The sequence below is a fragment of the Penicillium daleae genome (assembly GCF_028827525.1).
Source record: "Penicillium daleae strain IBT 16125 chromosome Unknown utg000002l_segment0_segment0, whole genome shotgun sequence".
NCBI classification, from domain to species: Eukaryota; Fungi; Ascomycota; class Eurotiomycetes; order Eurotiales; family Aspergillaceae; genus Penicillium; species Penicillium daleae.
Window position 1 is genome coordinate 1,800,873 of NW_026623150.1, and position 15,864 is coordinate 1,816,736.

Below are 15,864 nucleotides of genomic sequence, written 5' to 3' on the forward strand. Positions count from 1 at the left end.
GGGAATCCAATTGCAAATAAAAAGCAAATAGACATCTCTATGGGAAATGTAGCTCCAAAAAAGAAAAAATAAACAAGATCCATCAATCAAATCATCCAGCAAGGCCAGTCACCCATTTACTGGGACTTCTCGAAGAAGCCCTCGCTCTCGAGCACAAGAATGATCTCGTGAACGATGCTGCGAACAGACTGCTTGGAGCAGTCAACAACGAGGTCAGCCTTCTCAGGAGCCTCATAGGGGTCATCGACACCAGTGAAGCCCTTGATCTCGCCGCGACGGGCACTGGTGTAGATACCACGCTTGTCGGTCTTCTCGCAGTACTCGAGAGGGGTGGCGACGTGGACGAGGAAGAAGTTGCCAGCCTGGGAGACGGTGTCGCGGGCGTACTTCCGCGAGTGCTCGTAGGGGGCGATGGGGGCAGCGATGACGGCGGCACCGGCGCGGGTCAGCTCGGAGGCGACGAAGGCGATGCGCTGAATGTTGGTGTGGCGGTCCTCGCGGGTGAAGCCCAGCTCGGAGGAGAGCTCGTGGCGGACGGTGTCACCCAGCAGCAGGGAGACGGAGCGGCCACCCTGCTGGTTCAGGGTAACCTGCAGAGCACGGGCAATGGCATCCTTGCCGGAGTTCATGTAACCGGTCAGGAAGATGGTGAAACCCTGGGCGTTGCGAGGGGGGTTGGACTCGCGCAGGATCTTGACAACCTCGGGGTAGGAGAACCACTCGGGAATGTGGGCGCCGGTGCGCAGGCGGCGGCGCAGCTCAGTACCGGAGATGTTCAGGGTCTTGACACCCTCGGGAACCTGGTCGACGGGGCGGTACTCGTCGGTGTCGGGCAGGTAAGTGACCATCTGGAACTCGACGACCTCAATGCCGAGCTCATCCTTGTACTTCTCGACGGCGTGCTGGGCATCGTAGGGGCCGTAGAAGTCGACACCCTTGGAGTTCTTACCGGGACCGGCGTGGTCACGGCCAACAATGAAGTGAGTGGCACCGTGGTTCTTACGGATAATAGCGTGCCAGATGGCCTCACGAGGACCACCCATACGCATAGCCAGACCGAGCAGACCCAGAACGGCCATGCCGTTGGGGTAGCGGGGGAGGAGGGCCTCATAGGCGCGGACACGGGTGAAGTGGTCAATGTCACCGGGCTTGGTCAGACCGACGACGGGGTGGATCAGGACATTGGCCTGGCGAGAGCGAGCCGCGCGGACGGTCAACTCACGGTGAGCACGGTGCATGGGGTTGCGGGTCTGGAAAGCGACGACGCGGGACCAGCCCAGCTTGTCGAAGTGGACGCGCAGCTCGGCGGGGGTGTCTATCGAGCGATTAGATTAGTATTCCGCTGTCTTGATGGTCCGCGCTTGGCAGGCCCGGTCCTTAAATTGCACTTTTCAGTCCCAATTCGGGCGGGAGAAAACATACAGCGCAGACCGACATAGTCGTAGTGGTTCAGCTTGTTGACAGCCTCGATCTTGCCACCAATGTACAGCTCCTTGATAGTCTGGTTGAGGTAAACGATAGCAGGGTGCTCGGGGTCACCGCCAAAGACGAGTTCACCCTCCTTCTTCCTAGAATCAGGGGGAAAACGAATACGTCAGCAACCAGATCCACTAAGAAGCACGAGCCGCCCGTGGGCACCCTCATTGCGTAAGGAAATCAAGACGTGCGACCACGGACGCCGTTCAATGCCAATGCCAATGCCAATGCCAATTCCAGTCGGTCACCGGTCACCAATGTAGAATCGGAGACAGAGCGGCGGCAGCCTCGTCCCTTTCTAACCCGAAGGTTCCGTCTAGCGGTCTCTGCACGCCGGGCGTTGCAGTTGTGCCAGGGCATCTGCGGGGATCGGCAGCGGACCTCCGAACCAGCCAAGACAAAGCAAGCAACCGCCACCCCTCAAGGAAAACCAGAACATTGGCGAGAACGGGGAGACCGGGTAGGGGTTTCAAACTCACTTGTCGGGGCGGTAGATATCGTCAATGGTCAGGATGGCCAGGTTGCGGTCATCACGGAAATCGCGCAGAGTAATGCGGGCGCCGGCATTGAGCTTGTGCTCATCAACGATCTGCTGGGTCACGTCGAGGGTGATGGGCATCGAGAAGACATTGCCATCGGCAAGACGGCAGTCCTGGCAGACACTGGACCATGTGTTAGCGAGGTTATTCGTGGCCGAGCAAAAAGGAATGGCTCGAATGCCATTCCAAGCGCCTCATCGCATCATCTTTATGGCAGGAGGGGCGGAACAGGAACGTACCGGTCATAGTCGGCCTGGTTCATGAAACCTGCGCGAGATCGGCGTCAGCAATTTACATTTTACCCCTCTATTCATCTCCGCCCGCACCCCCCAAAAAAGTAAATTCCACGCCGCAGGAAGCAAAGAAACCACCGAATCAAGGAATTGACGGCGCGTAATGGATGACAAATCATTCAATTGACACTGGGAGAACTTACCCTCCAGAGGAGAGAAACCACCGTTCATGATCAGCTCGAGATCGCAGAGCTGGCGCTCGGTGAGGACGACGGCGGGGAGGGACTCGGCCTCGGCGGCGAGCAGGTCGTGGCGGGGAGCATCGCGAGCGAGCAGGTCCTTCAGGACACCACCGTGAGGAGAGTTGGCCATGATGTTATATGGAAGAGGGTTGGAGAATGGAGGAGGAGGAGGAGGATGATAAGAATTGGACAGGTAGAATGGTCCAAAAGAAACGAGAAAGGACTTTTGAGATGTTCCCCGGTAGAATAATATACAACCCAGAGAGGCAAACACGGGGAGGAAGAGGGATGAAAGGGAGAAAAAGAGAAGAGAAGAGAAGAACAGGAACAAGGAACAAGAATGAGAAAGTGCAAGAACCCGGGTCCCAAGGGCCTTAAAGTGGTTGACTGAGCACGACAGCGCAGAGAAGCTTCCACGCATTCCACCCCACCTTCCAGGACTTCGTACGGAGGACAGGATACTGAGTACCGTAGGTACTCAGTATCCGACAATACACATACGTACTGGTCCCCTCTCCTGCCCGAAGATCAGATCCCATCCAGGCCCTGGCCACCACAGGACTCGTCAACGGTGGAGCCCCTCGAGGTCTTGGCTGGGTCCATTTCATCCCAGTTCATCCAGCCAGGAGGCCCGCTGCCGGGGAACCCAGGGCACGGCGAGTCTGCGACGACTATCAATTTCTTGACCAGGGCCTACTGTTTCCAATTGACCTCGTGGCAGCCGTTACTATCTTGCGTGGTCGAGGTTTCAGACTACGGTATCTTGACGAGGATGATAAATTCGGCCCCGACATTAACGTATATGTACTATATAGACTCCATATACTCCTAACACATATACCACCCTAAAACATCTAACTAACTACAGTATGAAACTATGACATAGTCACCATCTTCCAATAATCCAGGCCCGTACTCGTTTATGGCGGGGATTTTCAGGGGGCGGCATTTCCTCCGGGCGGAGTCCGTCATAGATCCCTGAACATTGAACAGGAGAATTATTCAGGGGGAAATAGTCAATTGCACTGAAGTCTTTCTGATCGAAATCACCGTTGATACTACACTTCAAATATACAGCCAGATCTACTCCGTACAGTATTAATACTCCCGCACCGATCTATACCGATCATCAGCCTTGAATGCCGAAATAACGTGATCAAAGCCACCCAAGAAAATTTGGCAACCTGCCGGCTTTCTGCTCTCACGTGACCATCACGCAACCTCCGCGCGGAATGTCGTGATTGACATCGCCCAATGGGGACTAGTGGGCTTGGCCTTGACATTTGGGGTCAAATGCATTTGGGGATGACGAGTGGAAAAGCTTGTTGTGGATTGGTAAGACGGTAAAATTGGAGACGATTGGGGATGGGTTTTGTAAAGGGTATAGTACATACTATGTACTAGTTATAATGGATACTGGATATTGTATGTCCGTACATCTCCACGGAGATGTATCTGCTCTTCCGTATAAAGATGGACTGCGGACTACGGACTCTGCCACATATACACTCAGACATTCGCCAGACATTCCAGTCCTTCGTGCACGGAGTATGTATAGATGTGCTACAGTGACAGCCTTAGATAGTTTCATGCCTTAGGATTGGTCTCCGTCTATAGTTTTGTATACACTCAGACATTATACCCTACAACTCTTGCAATAATACGGAGGATACCTCCCAAATCCAATAGATATTCTTCTGGAATCCCAGATCGGCCCTGACTCCCTGACTCCCTCGCATTAAAAACCGTATGTACATCGAGGATGGATCCATTAACGATATCGATATCTCCAAGTCCAAGTCCGAGTCCTAGCCCTACACTACTAAAACTGTATATACATGTTGCCCAGTAGGTATAGCGTTTATTCCTTCATATTCCCATTCTTCCAAGCCCTAACACCTCTCATCAGTCCTCACAAGTAGGTCTGTACTAGAATAGTTAAGTACCGCACTGCTAATAACTCCCCCAACTCAGCTAACCACCGTCCCATTGCGCAGCGTGATAGTCTTCTTCGCAAAGTCCAGGTTATACGATCCCATCAACTCGAGCGAGGGATGGGTCGCGTTCGCGTACGAGTCAGCTAGATACGTGTCGATCTGCCCTTCGGACCAAATCGCGGATGTAAGAGAGCCCGTCTTCTGCAGGATGTACAGCACTGCTACCTGAGAGAACTCGATGACCTCGCTTGGCACGCTCTTGCCGGTACTGTTGCTAGAGCTGGTGCTGGCATCCGTCTTGGCTGGTATGGACGTCGCCGTCGCCGTGGGCACAGTGCTAGTCGCACTGTGGGTGGCGGTGTTGCTGTTGTCGTAGATGATTCCGTTCGAGGTAGCCACCGACCGCGGGGCTAGGACTGGAGTGGGCTCGGTCGAGTCGAGCTCAGACGACAGGGCAGTACCCTGGTCGTCTGGAGACTCGGGGAGATCTACGGGGAGAGAAACAGCGCGGCGGGATTTGCTGCTGCTAGTCTGGACATCGAACGAGACGAGGGCATTCTCCGTCTTGCAGGAGACGTTGTTCATGCTGAAAAGCGCCATGAGGGTCACCGAGTCCAGGGCGATGTTGAATTTACTCGACGACGCACTGAACACATCCGGCAGGGCACTGCCCATCGTAGCGTTCTTGCTGATCATGCCATTGTTCACCACCGACGTGACGCAGCTGCTGTCTCCGGATACCGTGCACTGAGAGCCCGTGTACCCGTTTGAGCACACGCATGAGCACTCCGAGCCACCGGACACGCTCACGCCGCCGTTTTGGCAGGGATTCGTGCTCGCGCAGGAGTTGGAACTGTTGTGGTTCTGCTTGGGAACCGCGACGAGGAAAACTGGGAGTAGGATGGCTAGCACCACGATGATGAAGAGTAGGACGGATAGCAGGATGAACCATTTGCGAGGCATGCCGCAGCATTTCCGGGCGGGTCGTGTGGCATTCGGGTCCTCGTCGTGAGAGTGGAGAGGCTCCACGTTGCGCAGACCTGATCGACTGAAGAAGACCGGCCACGAGCTGCGGCCTTCTGGCGTTTGGAAGCCTGGGCGGGGGAAGGAGGTAAGGATATCGGATATAGAACCAGACCCACGCCGGCGGCCTGGTTCACCTGGAGAGAGAAAGAGAGTCAGCATTTCACTTGTAATGGAGCCGTGTATTCGATGCCCGTTTCTTGATATACTTACCCAATGCAGCTTTAAAGTCGGCATCTGCGCCCAACATATCACATCGACTGGCGGTCTTGCCCCGGTCGAGATTGGAGGCTAGCTTGGTAGCGCGTCGAATCAGATCAGACAGGCTGGACAAACTGCCGCGTGCCTCGGCATCGCGGACAGCGTTCATGTTCAAACGCGGAGGCTTCTTGCCACCGGGTCGCTTGTCACTCATGGTAGGTGCAGCCCTTGGCAGGACCTCGATCTCCTTCTCCAAAGCTGAATCGTATGCCGGGCGATCCTGCTGCTGCGCGAACCGTGGTTTCTCAGGGTCCACGCAGGACTCATCCGATCCCGTCGCAACAGATGTCCGGAGGCCTGTGCTTGGAGCATGCAAAACTTGACTGACCGCAGTGCCGATGGTAAGCCCACCAGCGGTCTCAGCGGCTGTATGCTGCCAGTTATACTCCTGCGGTTTCGAGGATGGCACGTCGGGGACGGGGTTGACCTCAGAGTTGGGATTTGACTTCATGATTGTGCGCATGGTGGGCTTGCCACGCTTGCCGAGACTAGCATTTCGGACGAGAGTGACGTTCTCTTCTTGATGGCCATGCTTATTGTTCTCATCGTCCGACTCATTATCCAGGTATGCGCCGAAAATCTCGGACTCGGGTGGACCAGAACCCCAGCTGGATGGAATCGCGCGGCTAGACGCCAGCGAACCTAACGTCTGGCGGGGGTTGGAGAGTTCCTCTGGGATCGGAGACACCGCAGATTTGCGATTATTTGGTGGGGGTGCAAGACCTGTACCACGGTGTCGAGAGTTCTCTTGCGGGTAAGGCGGTTCAGGAAGTGGAATTGGCGGCATATCCGGGGCATCAGATGAGCCGGAAGCTGTCGATTGACGGTGGAATAGCTCGTCCGTGGCGATGGAGATGCGAGGGGTCAAGTCGACGGTACTGGTTGGACTCGCAGGGCCGTCATGCGTAGATGACCGTGGTCGCTGCTGGTGTTGCACGTAGAGTGGTTTGGGGTGCGAGAAAGAGCGAGCTGGTAGGATGGGATAGACCGAACCCACCTCGGACTCTACGCCACTGCGTACAGAGTAAATTGAAGGAGAAGGAATTTGCGAGGGAACCTCGCTGGGACGTGGTGGCCGGAACGGGGGAGGGCCACGGGGAACCAGATATCTAGAATACTGAGGATTCAGAGGCTGAGGCTGTAGCGGCCGTGGTGGAAGACCCGAATCAGGAAGAGGCCATTGCGTCTGATGGGCAAGATTCCTAGCAGCGGGAGATGGGCGAGATCCTGAAGGAGGAGGAGGCCTGGGCATGGGAACCGGCACTGGCACTGGCGGCGAGGCTCGAGTTGGACGAACACCCGCTTCTAGCAACTCTCTGGCTCTCTTTACGGATCCTTTGCGATCAGGTCCTGTTGAGGGATTTGGGTTGGACCCACCGCTTCCAGGAGGATTCGAACTCATTGATTCTGGCGTCTTGGGGTCTAGTCGGTAATGCGAATGGAAATTATGCTCGGAAATGTCGTAGTGACGAGTTCAGATGCGAAACTGGGGCTTTCCGTGGCATGAAGTAACACGCAAAGGGTCTTTTGAGGTCGGACGGGAAGAAAGCGAAGACAGTTCTCCTGATGATGCACGATAGTGAATGCAGTGAGAAATTCGAAAGACTCGATACCCTGATCGAGGAAGAAACGAATGTAGATGCGAGAACGCGAAACGAATGGAAAGAGCTCCAATATACTGCAGTTCTGCAGCGAATGCCTTGTCGAACGATACTCGAATGCGAATTCGCAGAAGCTAGAATTGAGGAGACGAGCTTGGAATCCACGGGTCCAGGCTGGCAATCAAAGTCACAAAAGAATGGAAGGGCATTCAATGCCTCTGGTATCTCAGTCAGAATCTTGCTTCAGACAGTCCACCAAGGCATTGTTTTGGTTTCAACCAGGCTTGACATGAAAGGCTTACCACAAAGTCAACAATGGAAGACTGTGTCACGATGGAAGGAGAGGAACAAAACGGAGTCGCCAGTATCAAACCGGCGATGTGTCAAGCAGGAGCCTGGAGAAGGGTGTTATTCATTGTGTTCTGCCTGGCATAACCGGTACTTTCGGTCTGTTCGACGCGGGCCATGGGAGATGTCGTGTGCCCGACTATAAAGAGGATTTCTAGGGTTTTCTTGAGGGAAGTCGATATCACAACTTACAGCAAAGTACCGAACTAGGAAAGGGAAGAGCCTCAAGCTCCTCGAAGGAAAAGAGAGCGACACGGAGGGCGAGGGAAAAGAGGAGAGAGAAAGAGGCGTGGAACCTCTCGACCCGTCGACCAGAGTCACACACTCCTCTCTGGAGTGCAGTAGAGCCATCAACCATTAGCCACAGAGGCTAAACACTACGAAAAAAAGCCTAAGAAAAGCAACCAGAATGGCCCCGCCTGACACCAAAGTCATCTAGCTCAACCCTCAATTAGATTAATTCCTTCAATTTCCCACGAGGCGCCGCCGCAACTCCAGTGGGGGGAGAGTGGCCCTCGCACCCAGAGCGACTCCGGGACTCCGTATTACTCCCAGTGTCGTACTATCATCCCGCCGTCGTGTTGGTTCGGACCCATTTAATATCTCGCGATATTAATTCTGCTGGTCCGAGTCCCGTCGTCTTCTCGTATCTCTTGGAATGAACAAAGAACAACCAGAGATTGACCTCCAGGCTCCCGCAACCAGGACATCATGCATCCTGACTGAACATAGTCACATACCAGAATCCTTCAAACCAATCCCTCCATCACCCAGCCCCCTCTTTCTTGCATACTGATGGGTGCATTGTGAATATCCCGTGTCTCCCAGGGATTGGTTTCAGGTCGCTTCACCCAAGACGATAGCTGTCAGACTTCGGCAGGGGCTTAGTAGCCAGACCGGATGGGTCCGACTCCGACTGGATCAGAAACCAAACGAGAAACCTTGCGCCGAATCAGAGGTGCGCAATGGCATTCTGGGGGATGTCGTTTGGGGCCGAGCACAGCTATTACAGCGAATCGAGTCCCGAGCGATGTTGAGGGCGTTGCACCAGTGGGGTGCGTTCCAGGAGTTAGTCTCCGACGCTACGTCTCAGGTTGAGGGGCCTCGCTTAAAGTTAGCTCCTCCTCCTCCTCCTCCTGCCGTTGATGACTTTGATTGGGACTGTTTACTGTCCTTTGGATGGGATCATTTATATACCTAATCTCACGTTTGCTTACTATTTTATGATTCATGGGCATAGTAATCCGGTCGGGAGGCAATAATATTCCAATCATTGCAGGTCAACAAGCATCCGACTAAGAGATCATTCAGTACTTCTGCTTCGGCACTTTAGTCTTGACACAAGCGATGTCTCCAACTTCAACGCCACGCCTTAAACTCTTGTCTGGCTGGCGTCGGAGCTGGTCGCTTCGGGAAAGAGTCGGGACTGAAAACATGGAAACTTGCTAACGGCCGGCTAGGATTACCCGACTACAGTACGGTTCTCGTTGACATTTATAATTTCATCCACTTGGGGAGCAATTCTCAATCTATACTCGATGGAGTAGAAAAAGGGGGAGAGCCATGTCTAGAACGGTCCGTATCCTTTTTATAGAACCAGTTCCTACTATGACTTCAATATAACCTCGTGCTCCGGCGCCAGTCGGGACTATTACTATGTACTAGCCTACTAGGTACGGAGAAAACTGAATTCAGTATGGAGTGCTCCGTATATTCCTGTTCGCTGACACCCACCGTTCGTGACGACGTGGAGCCCTTGAGCTTGACAGGATTTCTTCAGCCCCAAGCGGGTCACACTGCATGATTTTGAACCTCCCCGAAATTGAGACTGTATTTATTATTGTGAGGGGGGCTGGGAGCAGCGGAGTACAGTTGACATTACCACCGAGTACTCCATCCAGATCGAGGGGATCCAGAATGGTCCCCATATCGCAACCGCCGCAGGGTTGAACTCGTGCATTCAATCCCAAATTTGACCCACTCTATGTATCAGTCGATGCTCCCTTGGAATTGTCGATCCCCAAATTGGTGCGGACCTGGGTAATCCTCTCTTCCAATGCGCGCATTTCCACGATCGTGCCCGCCAGATCGGGCACTTGGGTCTGTATAGCATCTGTAAAGGACTTTTGGGCGGTGCGCAGCGACGGCGGCACTAGGATGCCGTACCAGTAGATAGGATCGTCGGAGCGGAACTTCTTGCGAACTTTCTTGGTCTCTTGAGGTGCTGGAGGCTCCCCATCCTTGTTAGCATCTTGAGATGCTGGTGTGTTGGGCTCGCTTGCGGGCGCGACAGTGTCGTTGATTGATACTTTGGTCTCCGGAGGCTCTGTCGATGAATTGTCCTTTGTGTCGGTCTCGTCGGAGTCCTCCTCAGCCGGGCGGTTATCAACCTTCTCTAGGTTAAATTTATACTCGAATTCGTCCGGGCGACAGCTGTCGGCGCCATCCTGCTCCTCCGTACTGTCTTTAGAAACGGCCGCTTCGGATGAGGCATGAATAGATCTGTTAAATCACAACGCATTAACAATTATCCAATAGCTTGAGTATCCAAGCTCATGCTCACATCTTTCGAGTAGCCTTCATCCGCTCATCGTAATAGTCTGCACCATATCGCCGACCGGGAGGACAAGTGTAGTTTGCATGGGCCAGGGAAAGAAAGCCCTACCCGTGCCTTTAGCATCATGCCATATTGGGGCCAAGCCCTCCGGAACGAAAAAAAAAGGGTCATACCGAAGACAACTGCTTCGCCAGTCCTGACTGCAAATTCTGCTGTCGATCCAGCAGGTGCAAATACCGTTCAAGCAGCACATCCAACGACTGCATCAACTCCGAGGAAGCTTCCGCAGGCTTAGGCACAGGGTCGGGGGCCTCCGAGTCTGGACGCGACGGCGGTGGTGTAGGAAACTGGGCCATGATATGATGGGGAAAGAGGTAGGTAAACACCTAATCCCCTCTGTTCAACTGTACAGGCTAATGTGTTGATGCAGTTGTTGTGGGGGACGCGATTGAAGCAGAAGAACCGTGGAGCGCAGAAGCTCGGCCCCGGTAACTCCGTCATTGGCACCTCCGAACGCAAAAGAATTTCCCGCCCTGCGCTTCGTCCGGGGAACATAACTCTCGGTGCTCTTCGCCACTTCGTTTCTGCCGAACCTGAACTCGGTCTGCTGTTTATCCATCGTTGATTTGGTCATTATCGGCGTGGTCTAAACCCTCTCGTTTGGCCCAGAGCGCTTCGTGACTGTGACTGCGTGGGAATCCTGAACCGCCACCTCCGTTGACACGGTTTATACCCGTCGCTGTGCGCTTCACCTCGTAACCTACGAGTTCTCTATCGGTGCTTCTCGATCCTACCCGTCAAGTCTCCCGCCTATCTACCTTACTTCGTCATCCATCATGTCCGTGGCCACCTTGCAGCGTGACACCGCGTTCCAGGTGCGGTCTTTGGTACGTCTTGTCGGGATGAGATATCAGACTCTCCAAGGCCATATCTTCCCATCAGCCTCAAGGGTCTACGGTTATGATCGTCCCAGGAAGCTAACAAGGTGTCTGATACCATACAGTTCCGCTCTCTCCTGCGCCAATCGTCCCAGTTCTCCAATTTCAACTTCCGCGACTACGCCCGCCGCAAGACGCGAGACTCATTCCGCGAACATAAGAACGAGACAGAGGAGCGTCGGATACAGGAGTTGATCCAGGATGGCTTGCAGAACCTGCGTATGCTGAAGGTTAGTGGTTGAGTTTCTTGTTGGGGTCGCATTGAGGGGTTTCTTCGGTGGATAGGTGATGGCGCTCAAGGCGTGCGCCACACCTGGCACCGAAGCATTCCGTCTCGTTAAAGCCTCAGCATATCCTTGGTGATGCTTCACGTCAGAGACGCTAATACTTTTTTACAGAGGCAAACGGTCATCAGCCAGTTCTACCAGTTGGATAAGTTGGTGGTTGAGGGCCAGAAGACTGTAAGAACTTTTAGATCGTCCTAAACCGCCTGTTTACTCAACTGACGCCATTCTTCAGGGAAAGGAGACGGGAGATAAAGGAGGCATTGTCCGGCAGAAGGATACTGGGTATGTACAATCATCCCCACCAGAGACATCGCGCTCCTTCCGGCCGTGCAAATGCTGACGTCGAAACAGCTGGGACTAATTCTTCGATTGATGATCAATTTGGAGGACCTGATTGGAAGCGACTGGAGGAACTGCAATTATCTCATCTCGTTGGACGAGTAGTCGACTTACCTTGGCCAGCAAAGTTGAACCAGATTCGTTTTTCTCTGTATTTATAGTGCGAGCGCAGCCACTGTGGGCAAATCCATTTCTCCCGAGTACCCAAATAGAAATTCTCCCAGTCTTTGTTTTGCTCTGCTCGTAAATCCCAGCGTTAATCTGGCAGCTCGTCGTACGAGTCTTCCTCATGCGATATCATCACGTGACCATTCTGACGGGGCGGACAGCGCCATCCGCAAAGCAACGCGACGGGATCAACGCTACGCTCCGCTCCGCTCATCTACTCTCCAGCTCCCCACCCTATCGCGCCATTGTGCTGGTAGTACTTCGCTCTACGAGCGCAATCTCTTCGGCTCTGGAAGTGCGCTAGGAATTGCAGGGTCGCTCATCATGCCATCTAACGTATGTCCATCGCCCTACATGGCCACCCCGGTCCCTATCCATCCTGTCCATGACAAGCTACTTCAACCCGGTGGATACTTGAGGGATGCAAGCTAGTCCAATTGACATGATGAATCTTACTAAATCTCGATACAGTTCAGAGCCTCGCGCTCAGGGCGTCACCTCGACAACGCTAATCGTTCCCGAACCGGCCAAATCGACCACGATGTCTTTGAGGGCCTGCCTGTCCGCCGCTGGTCGCGCCAGCCACACACCATCTCCCAGGCACCAAAAAGCGAAGACCCCGAGCTAGGTGATGGTCCTGGCGGAAATACCGCGCTGCCAGAGCTGCCCATGCCACGAGACAGTCAGCTTCTACCGGCCATGAGTCGGGCACTTTTGCGCGCTGCGCGCGCAGGCTGCATCTACATTCGCCCAACTGGTCGGGCAGTTGAAAAGGAGAAGGAGGAAGGGACAGATGGGGAGGATCAGGGTGCAACCGTCCACATGGCGGATCGCAGCTTCACGAACCGCAAGTGGACGACCCTGCCTAAGCATTTGGAGCCTGCGGAGGTGGAATTTCTGGCGAAGAGACGGCCTGGGTTGTCCTCGCTGTATGGCAATGGTGCGGAGGGCGGCGCGATACCGGGCCCCATGAGGAAGACCAAAATCAAGAGAACTGATCCTGCGACTGGTAGCATCTCTATTTACGAGGTTTGGGTGCCGGAGGGACATCGCATTGAGGGCGAGATCACCGGTGACGTCCAGACTATCGCTGAGCAAAGTCAAGTTCCCGTGACGGCGGAGACGCCCGCTCCTGGAACAGTTGTGGAGGGCGTCGGCGTCGTCAATGCGGAGGGTGTAGTTGTTGCCGAGGCTGGCTCGGCTGCTGTCATGACACCTCCCAAGCGCCGACCGCCTCCTCCGAAGCGCAAGGGTAAGGGCATCGGCAAAGGCCGGAAGAAGAAGGTCATGTTCGCACCTGGTGAAGGGGCCGATGCTGCAACAGTACACGGCGTTGCTCCTGCTGACGGGGCTGTTGCCGGCGCCAGGGAGGGTGAGGATGCCTCGCGAATGTCAGTGGACCAGTCTGGTCAAGATGAGGATGAGGATGACGGTGAAGAAGGTGACGAGAGTGACGAGGGTGATGAGTCCATGATGGACGCAAAGACCCCAGAGACGCCCCAGGCTGCACCGAGCAATGAGCTCGTCGAGCAACCTGCCGCCGAGACTCCTGCCGCCGAGACTCCTGCAGAGCAATCAAACGATGTTGAAATGGCTGATGTTCTTCCCGCTACACAACCTCCAGCTTCAGAGCCGGCTGTTGCTGCCGAAGAACCACCTCTCCAGCCACCGACGGCATCTACAGTCCAAGCTGAGACCCCTCCATCAGATGCTGAGGTTTCTGCTTCTATCTCTGCATCTGCAACACCCGCCGTCTTTGCTGAAGATGTTAAAGTACCAAGTGAGCCACTTTCACAGAGTGCATCATTAGAGCCGCCCGCTCCTACAGAATCTCTTGCGGCTGAGGTCCAATCAACAACCGAGCCAACTCCAAAGGAAGAATCGCAAGCCCCAGAGTCTGCTGAGGAGGAGAAGCCCGCTCAGGCGACCACCGACATCACGCCAGTCGAGATCAAGCCAGAATCAACACCGAAACCTGATGAAAGCAGTATCCCGGCTCCCGTATCTGCAAGCCCTGAGAAGCCCGAAGAAACACCATCAGAACCTCCTAAGCAGCCAGAAGTGGAGCAACGAGTGGAGGAGGTGTCTACACCACAGCCCGAACCAGTAGTTGAAGAATCGGCACAGCCCTCAATTGAAGAGTCCAAACCTGCTGTCGAACCGCTTTCGGCTCCCGAGGCCACGGAATCCCAACAGGCTCCAAGTGCGTCCGAGCCTGTTCCCGAGGCAACAGATATCAAGGAGGACATTGAAATGGGAGATGCGCCTCCCGCAGCGGAAACTATCCCAACTCAGTCCCCTGTCAAAGAACCATCTCCATTGCCAGCTGCACCAGTGGAGACCGAGCCTGAAACTAAGTCTGAGCCCGAGCCCGAGCCCGAGCCCGAGGCCCGCCACAGCTCAGACGGCGGAACCTTCTGTGCAGGACCCAGTCGTACCTGAGGTCTCAGAGCCCACAGTCCTGGAAGCGACACCCGCATCAGAATCTCAACCAGAAGAGCCGCTGGCACCACTGTCAACCCCGAATCCTGAAGCCGCTCCTGCAACCGAGCCCGAGGCAGTTCCTGTCCCCGAGCCCACAACAGAAGAGCACAAGCCTCAGGTTGAGGGCGCGGCTGAGGAGACGAAGGAAGAACCAGAGGCTGCTCCCGCACCAGTGTCTGAGACTTCATAGCTCCCTTATTCCCTATAGACAGATGATCTATATTGTTTCTACCTGTGTACAATGAAAGCATGGATGTCAGTTCTGCCTGTTTGGATTATTTCTTACCTGTTGATCAGTAATGTACTTATTTGGATTCTTTTGCGGGCTGGGTGGCGTATGGCTCGGCGTTTACAATTGATCATGGTTTCATTATGTGTACTATTCCTCGGTGTATACTCAAATTGGTTACCAGTCTACTTAGCATGAGCGCAGAGCGTTGACGCAATCTGTAATGAAGGCGGCGATTGTGGGCTTGGTCCAAATGGAATTTCCTCTAGACCTGACAAACAGTGGACACAAACATCAAAGAAGTTGCTTGAGTTTAAAAGGACTCCCGCCCTCTGCTTTTCTCCTTCAGTTTTCACTTCCACTGGGCTTCTTATTAAGATATTCTCTCCCCAGTCTTTCCAGCCGCTTCAATATATATACCGAGATCTCAACCACCGGGCTTGACTACACCAAATACCATCCATGGACACATCAACGCTGCAGTCTGGTCAACAGACCCCTGCCAGAGCGGCTTCAACTCAACAACATCCTTTCCCCGAACACAGAGGCTGGAGGCTTATCGAAAACCTCCACATGCAACCAATGCACATCCAGGCAGTCAGCGAATGGCTCGAAAGCAAATGATAGCTGCTAAACCCTCGGCCTATCAGGAACGAAACAGTCTCAAAATCATCTGGGGACTGGGCGGGATCATTGCATCGAACCCGCGGGTACACTGAGATATCCCGTGTGACTGGTACTGAATTTTCATCTTTTCTTGCCCGCAAGGAATGACGGCTGATTATTTCAAGTCCTAGGGAAGCCTGATCCGTTAAGGAATGGAGTTTACTATACTCTCTGGCGATAGAAACTTTTGAGTGTTTGAAATTCCACGCTATGCATCCCCAGAAAGAAAGTGATCATCATAGCATTGGTTCTGAGAGCAAGCGGAATGAACGATATAGTATTCACTTCACAATCACCTGGGTAGCTCGCTGGCTAAACACTTCCAGCGAAGGTTTGGAAGGCCCTGGTGACTCGATACGCGAGAGACTATCTGAGATGGCAGCTTGGTAAGACAGTCCTCCGGTTGTTGAAAGACGCCCATGCCAATGGTTGTCGGTTTCTAACATTTTCTTTAAGATGTAGAATGGTACCAGATTCCTCGCCCCGGACAATGACTGAGAACGGATGGTCGGTCAACGTCACAAGTACTTATCAAT

General features: G+C 53.9%; 6 protein-coding genes across 6 annotated transcripts; 3 read left to right on the forward strand and 3 right to left on the reverse strand.

The window, feature by feature from the left end:
• Window positions 1-116: 116 nt before the first annotated feature.
• Window positions 117-2,620, reverse strand: sC (sulfate adenylyltransferase; the record flags this gene model as incomplete). Its single annotated transcript, XM_056905052.1, has 5 exons — window positions 117-1,315; window positions 1,423-1,568; window positions 1,956-2,138; window positions 2,255-2,282; window positions 2,452-2,620. 5 exons carry the CDS (start codon window positions 2,618-2,620, stop codon window positions 117-119), a joined length of 1,725 nt encoding a protein of 574 aa, XP_056769159.1.
• Window positions 2,621-4,460: 1,840 nt separating this feature from the next.
• Window positions 4,461-6,963, reverse strand: N7458_001670 (uncharacterized protein; the record flags this gene model as incomplete). The annotated part of the gene is made up of 2 exons (XM_056905053.1): window positions 4,461-5,587; window positions 5,664-6,963. The coding sequence occupies 2 exons, from the start codon at window positions 6,961-6,963 to the stop codon at window positions 4,461-4,463; spliced, it is 2,427 nt and encodes an 808-aa protein (XP_056769160.1).
• A 2,679-nt stretch (window positions 6,964-9,642) lies between these two features.
• On the reverse strand, window positions 9,643-10,573 carry N7458_001671 (uncharacterized protein; the record flags this gene model as incomplete). Its single annotated transcript, XM_056905054.1, has 3 exons — window positions 9,643-10,162; window positions 10,224-10,321; window positions 10,391-10,573. 3 exons carry the CDS (start codon window positions 10,571-10,573, stop codon window positions 9,643-9,645), a joined length of 801 nt encoding a protein of 266 aa, XP_056769161.1.
• A 6-nt stretch (window positions 10,574-10,579) lies between these two features.
• On the forward strand, window positions 10,580-10,842 carry N7458_001672 (uncharacterized protein; the record flags this gene model as incomplete). Its single annotated transcript, XM_056905055.1, has 2 exons — window positions 10,580-10,591; window positions 10,630-10,842. 2 exons carry the CDS (start codon window positions 10,580-10,582, stop codon window positions 10,840-10,842), a joined length of 225 nt encoding a protein of 74 aa, XP_056769162.1.
• A 211-nt stretch (window positions 10,843-11,053) lies between these two features.
• N7458_001673 (LYR motif-containing protein) lies at window positions 11,054-11,397 on the forward strand (the record flags this gene model as incomplete). Its single annotated transcript, XM_056905056.1, has 2 exons — window positions 11,054-11,104; window positions 11,221-11,397. 2 exons carry the CDS (start codon window positions 11,054-11,056, stop codon window positions 11,395-11,397), a joined length of 228 nt encoding a protein of 75 aa, XP_056769163.1.
• Window positions 11,398-12,273: 876 nt separating this feature from the next.
• N7458_001674 (uncharacterized protein) lies at window positions 12,274-14,391 on the forward strand (the record flags this gene model as incomplete). Its single annotated transcript, XM_056905057.1, has 2 exons — window positions 12,274-12,285; window positions 12,421-14,391. 2 exons carry the CDS (start codon window positions 12,274-12,276, stop codon window positions 14,389-14,391), a joined length of 1,983 nt encoding a protein of 660 aa, XP_056769164.1.
• Between the last annotated feature and the right edge of the window lie 1,473 nt (window positions 14,392-15,864).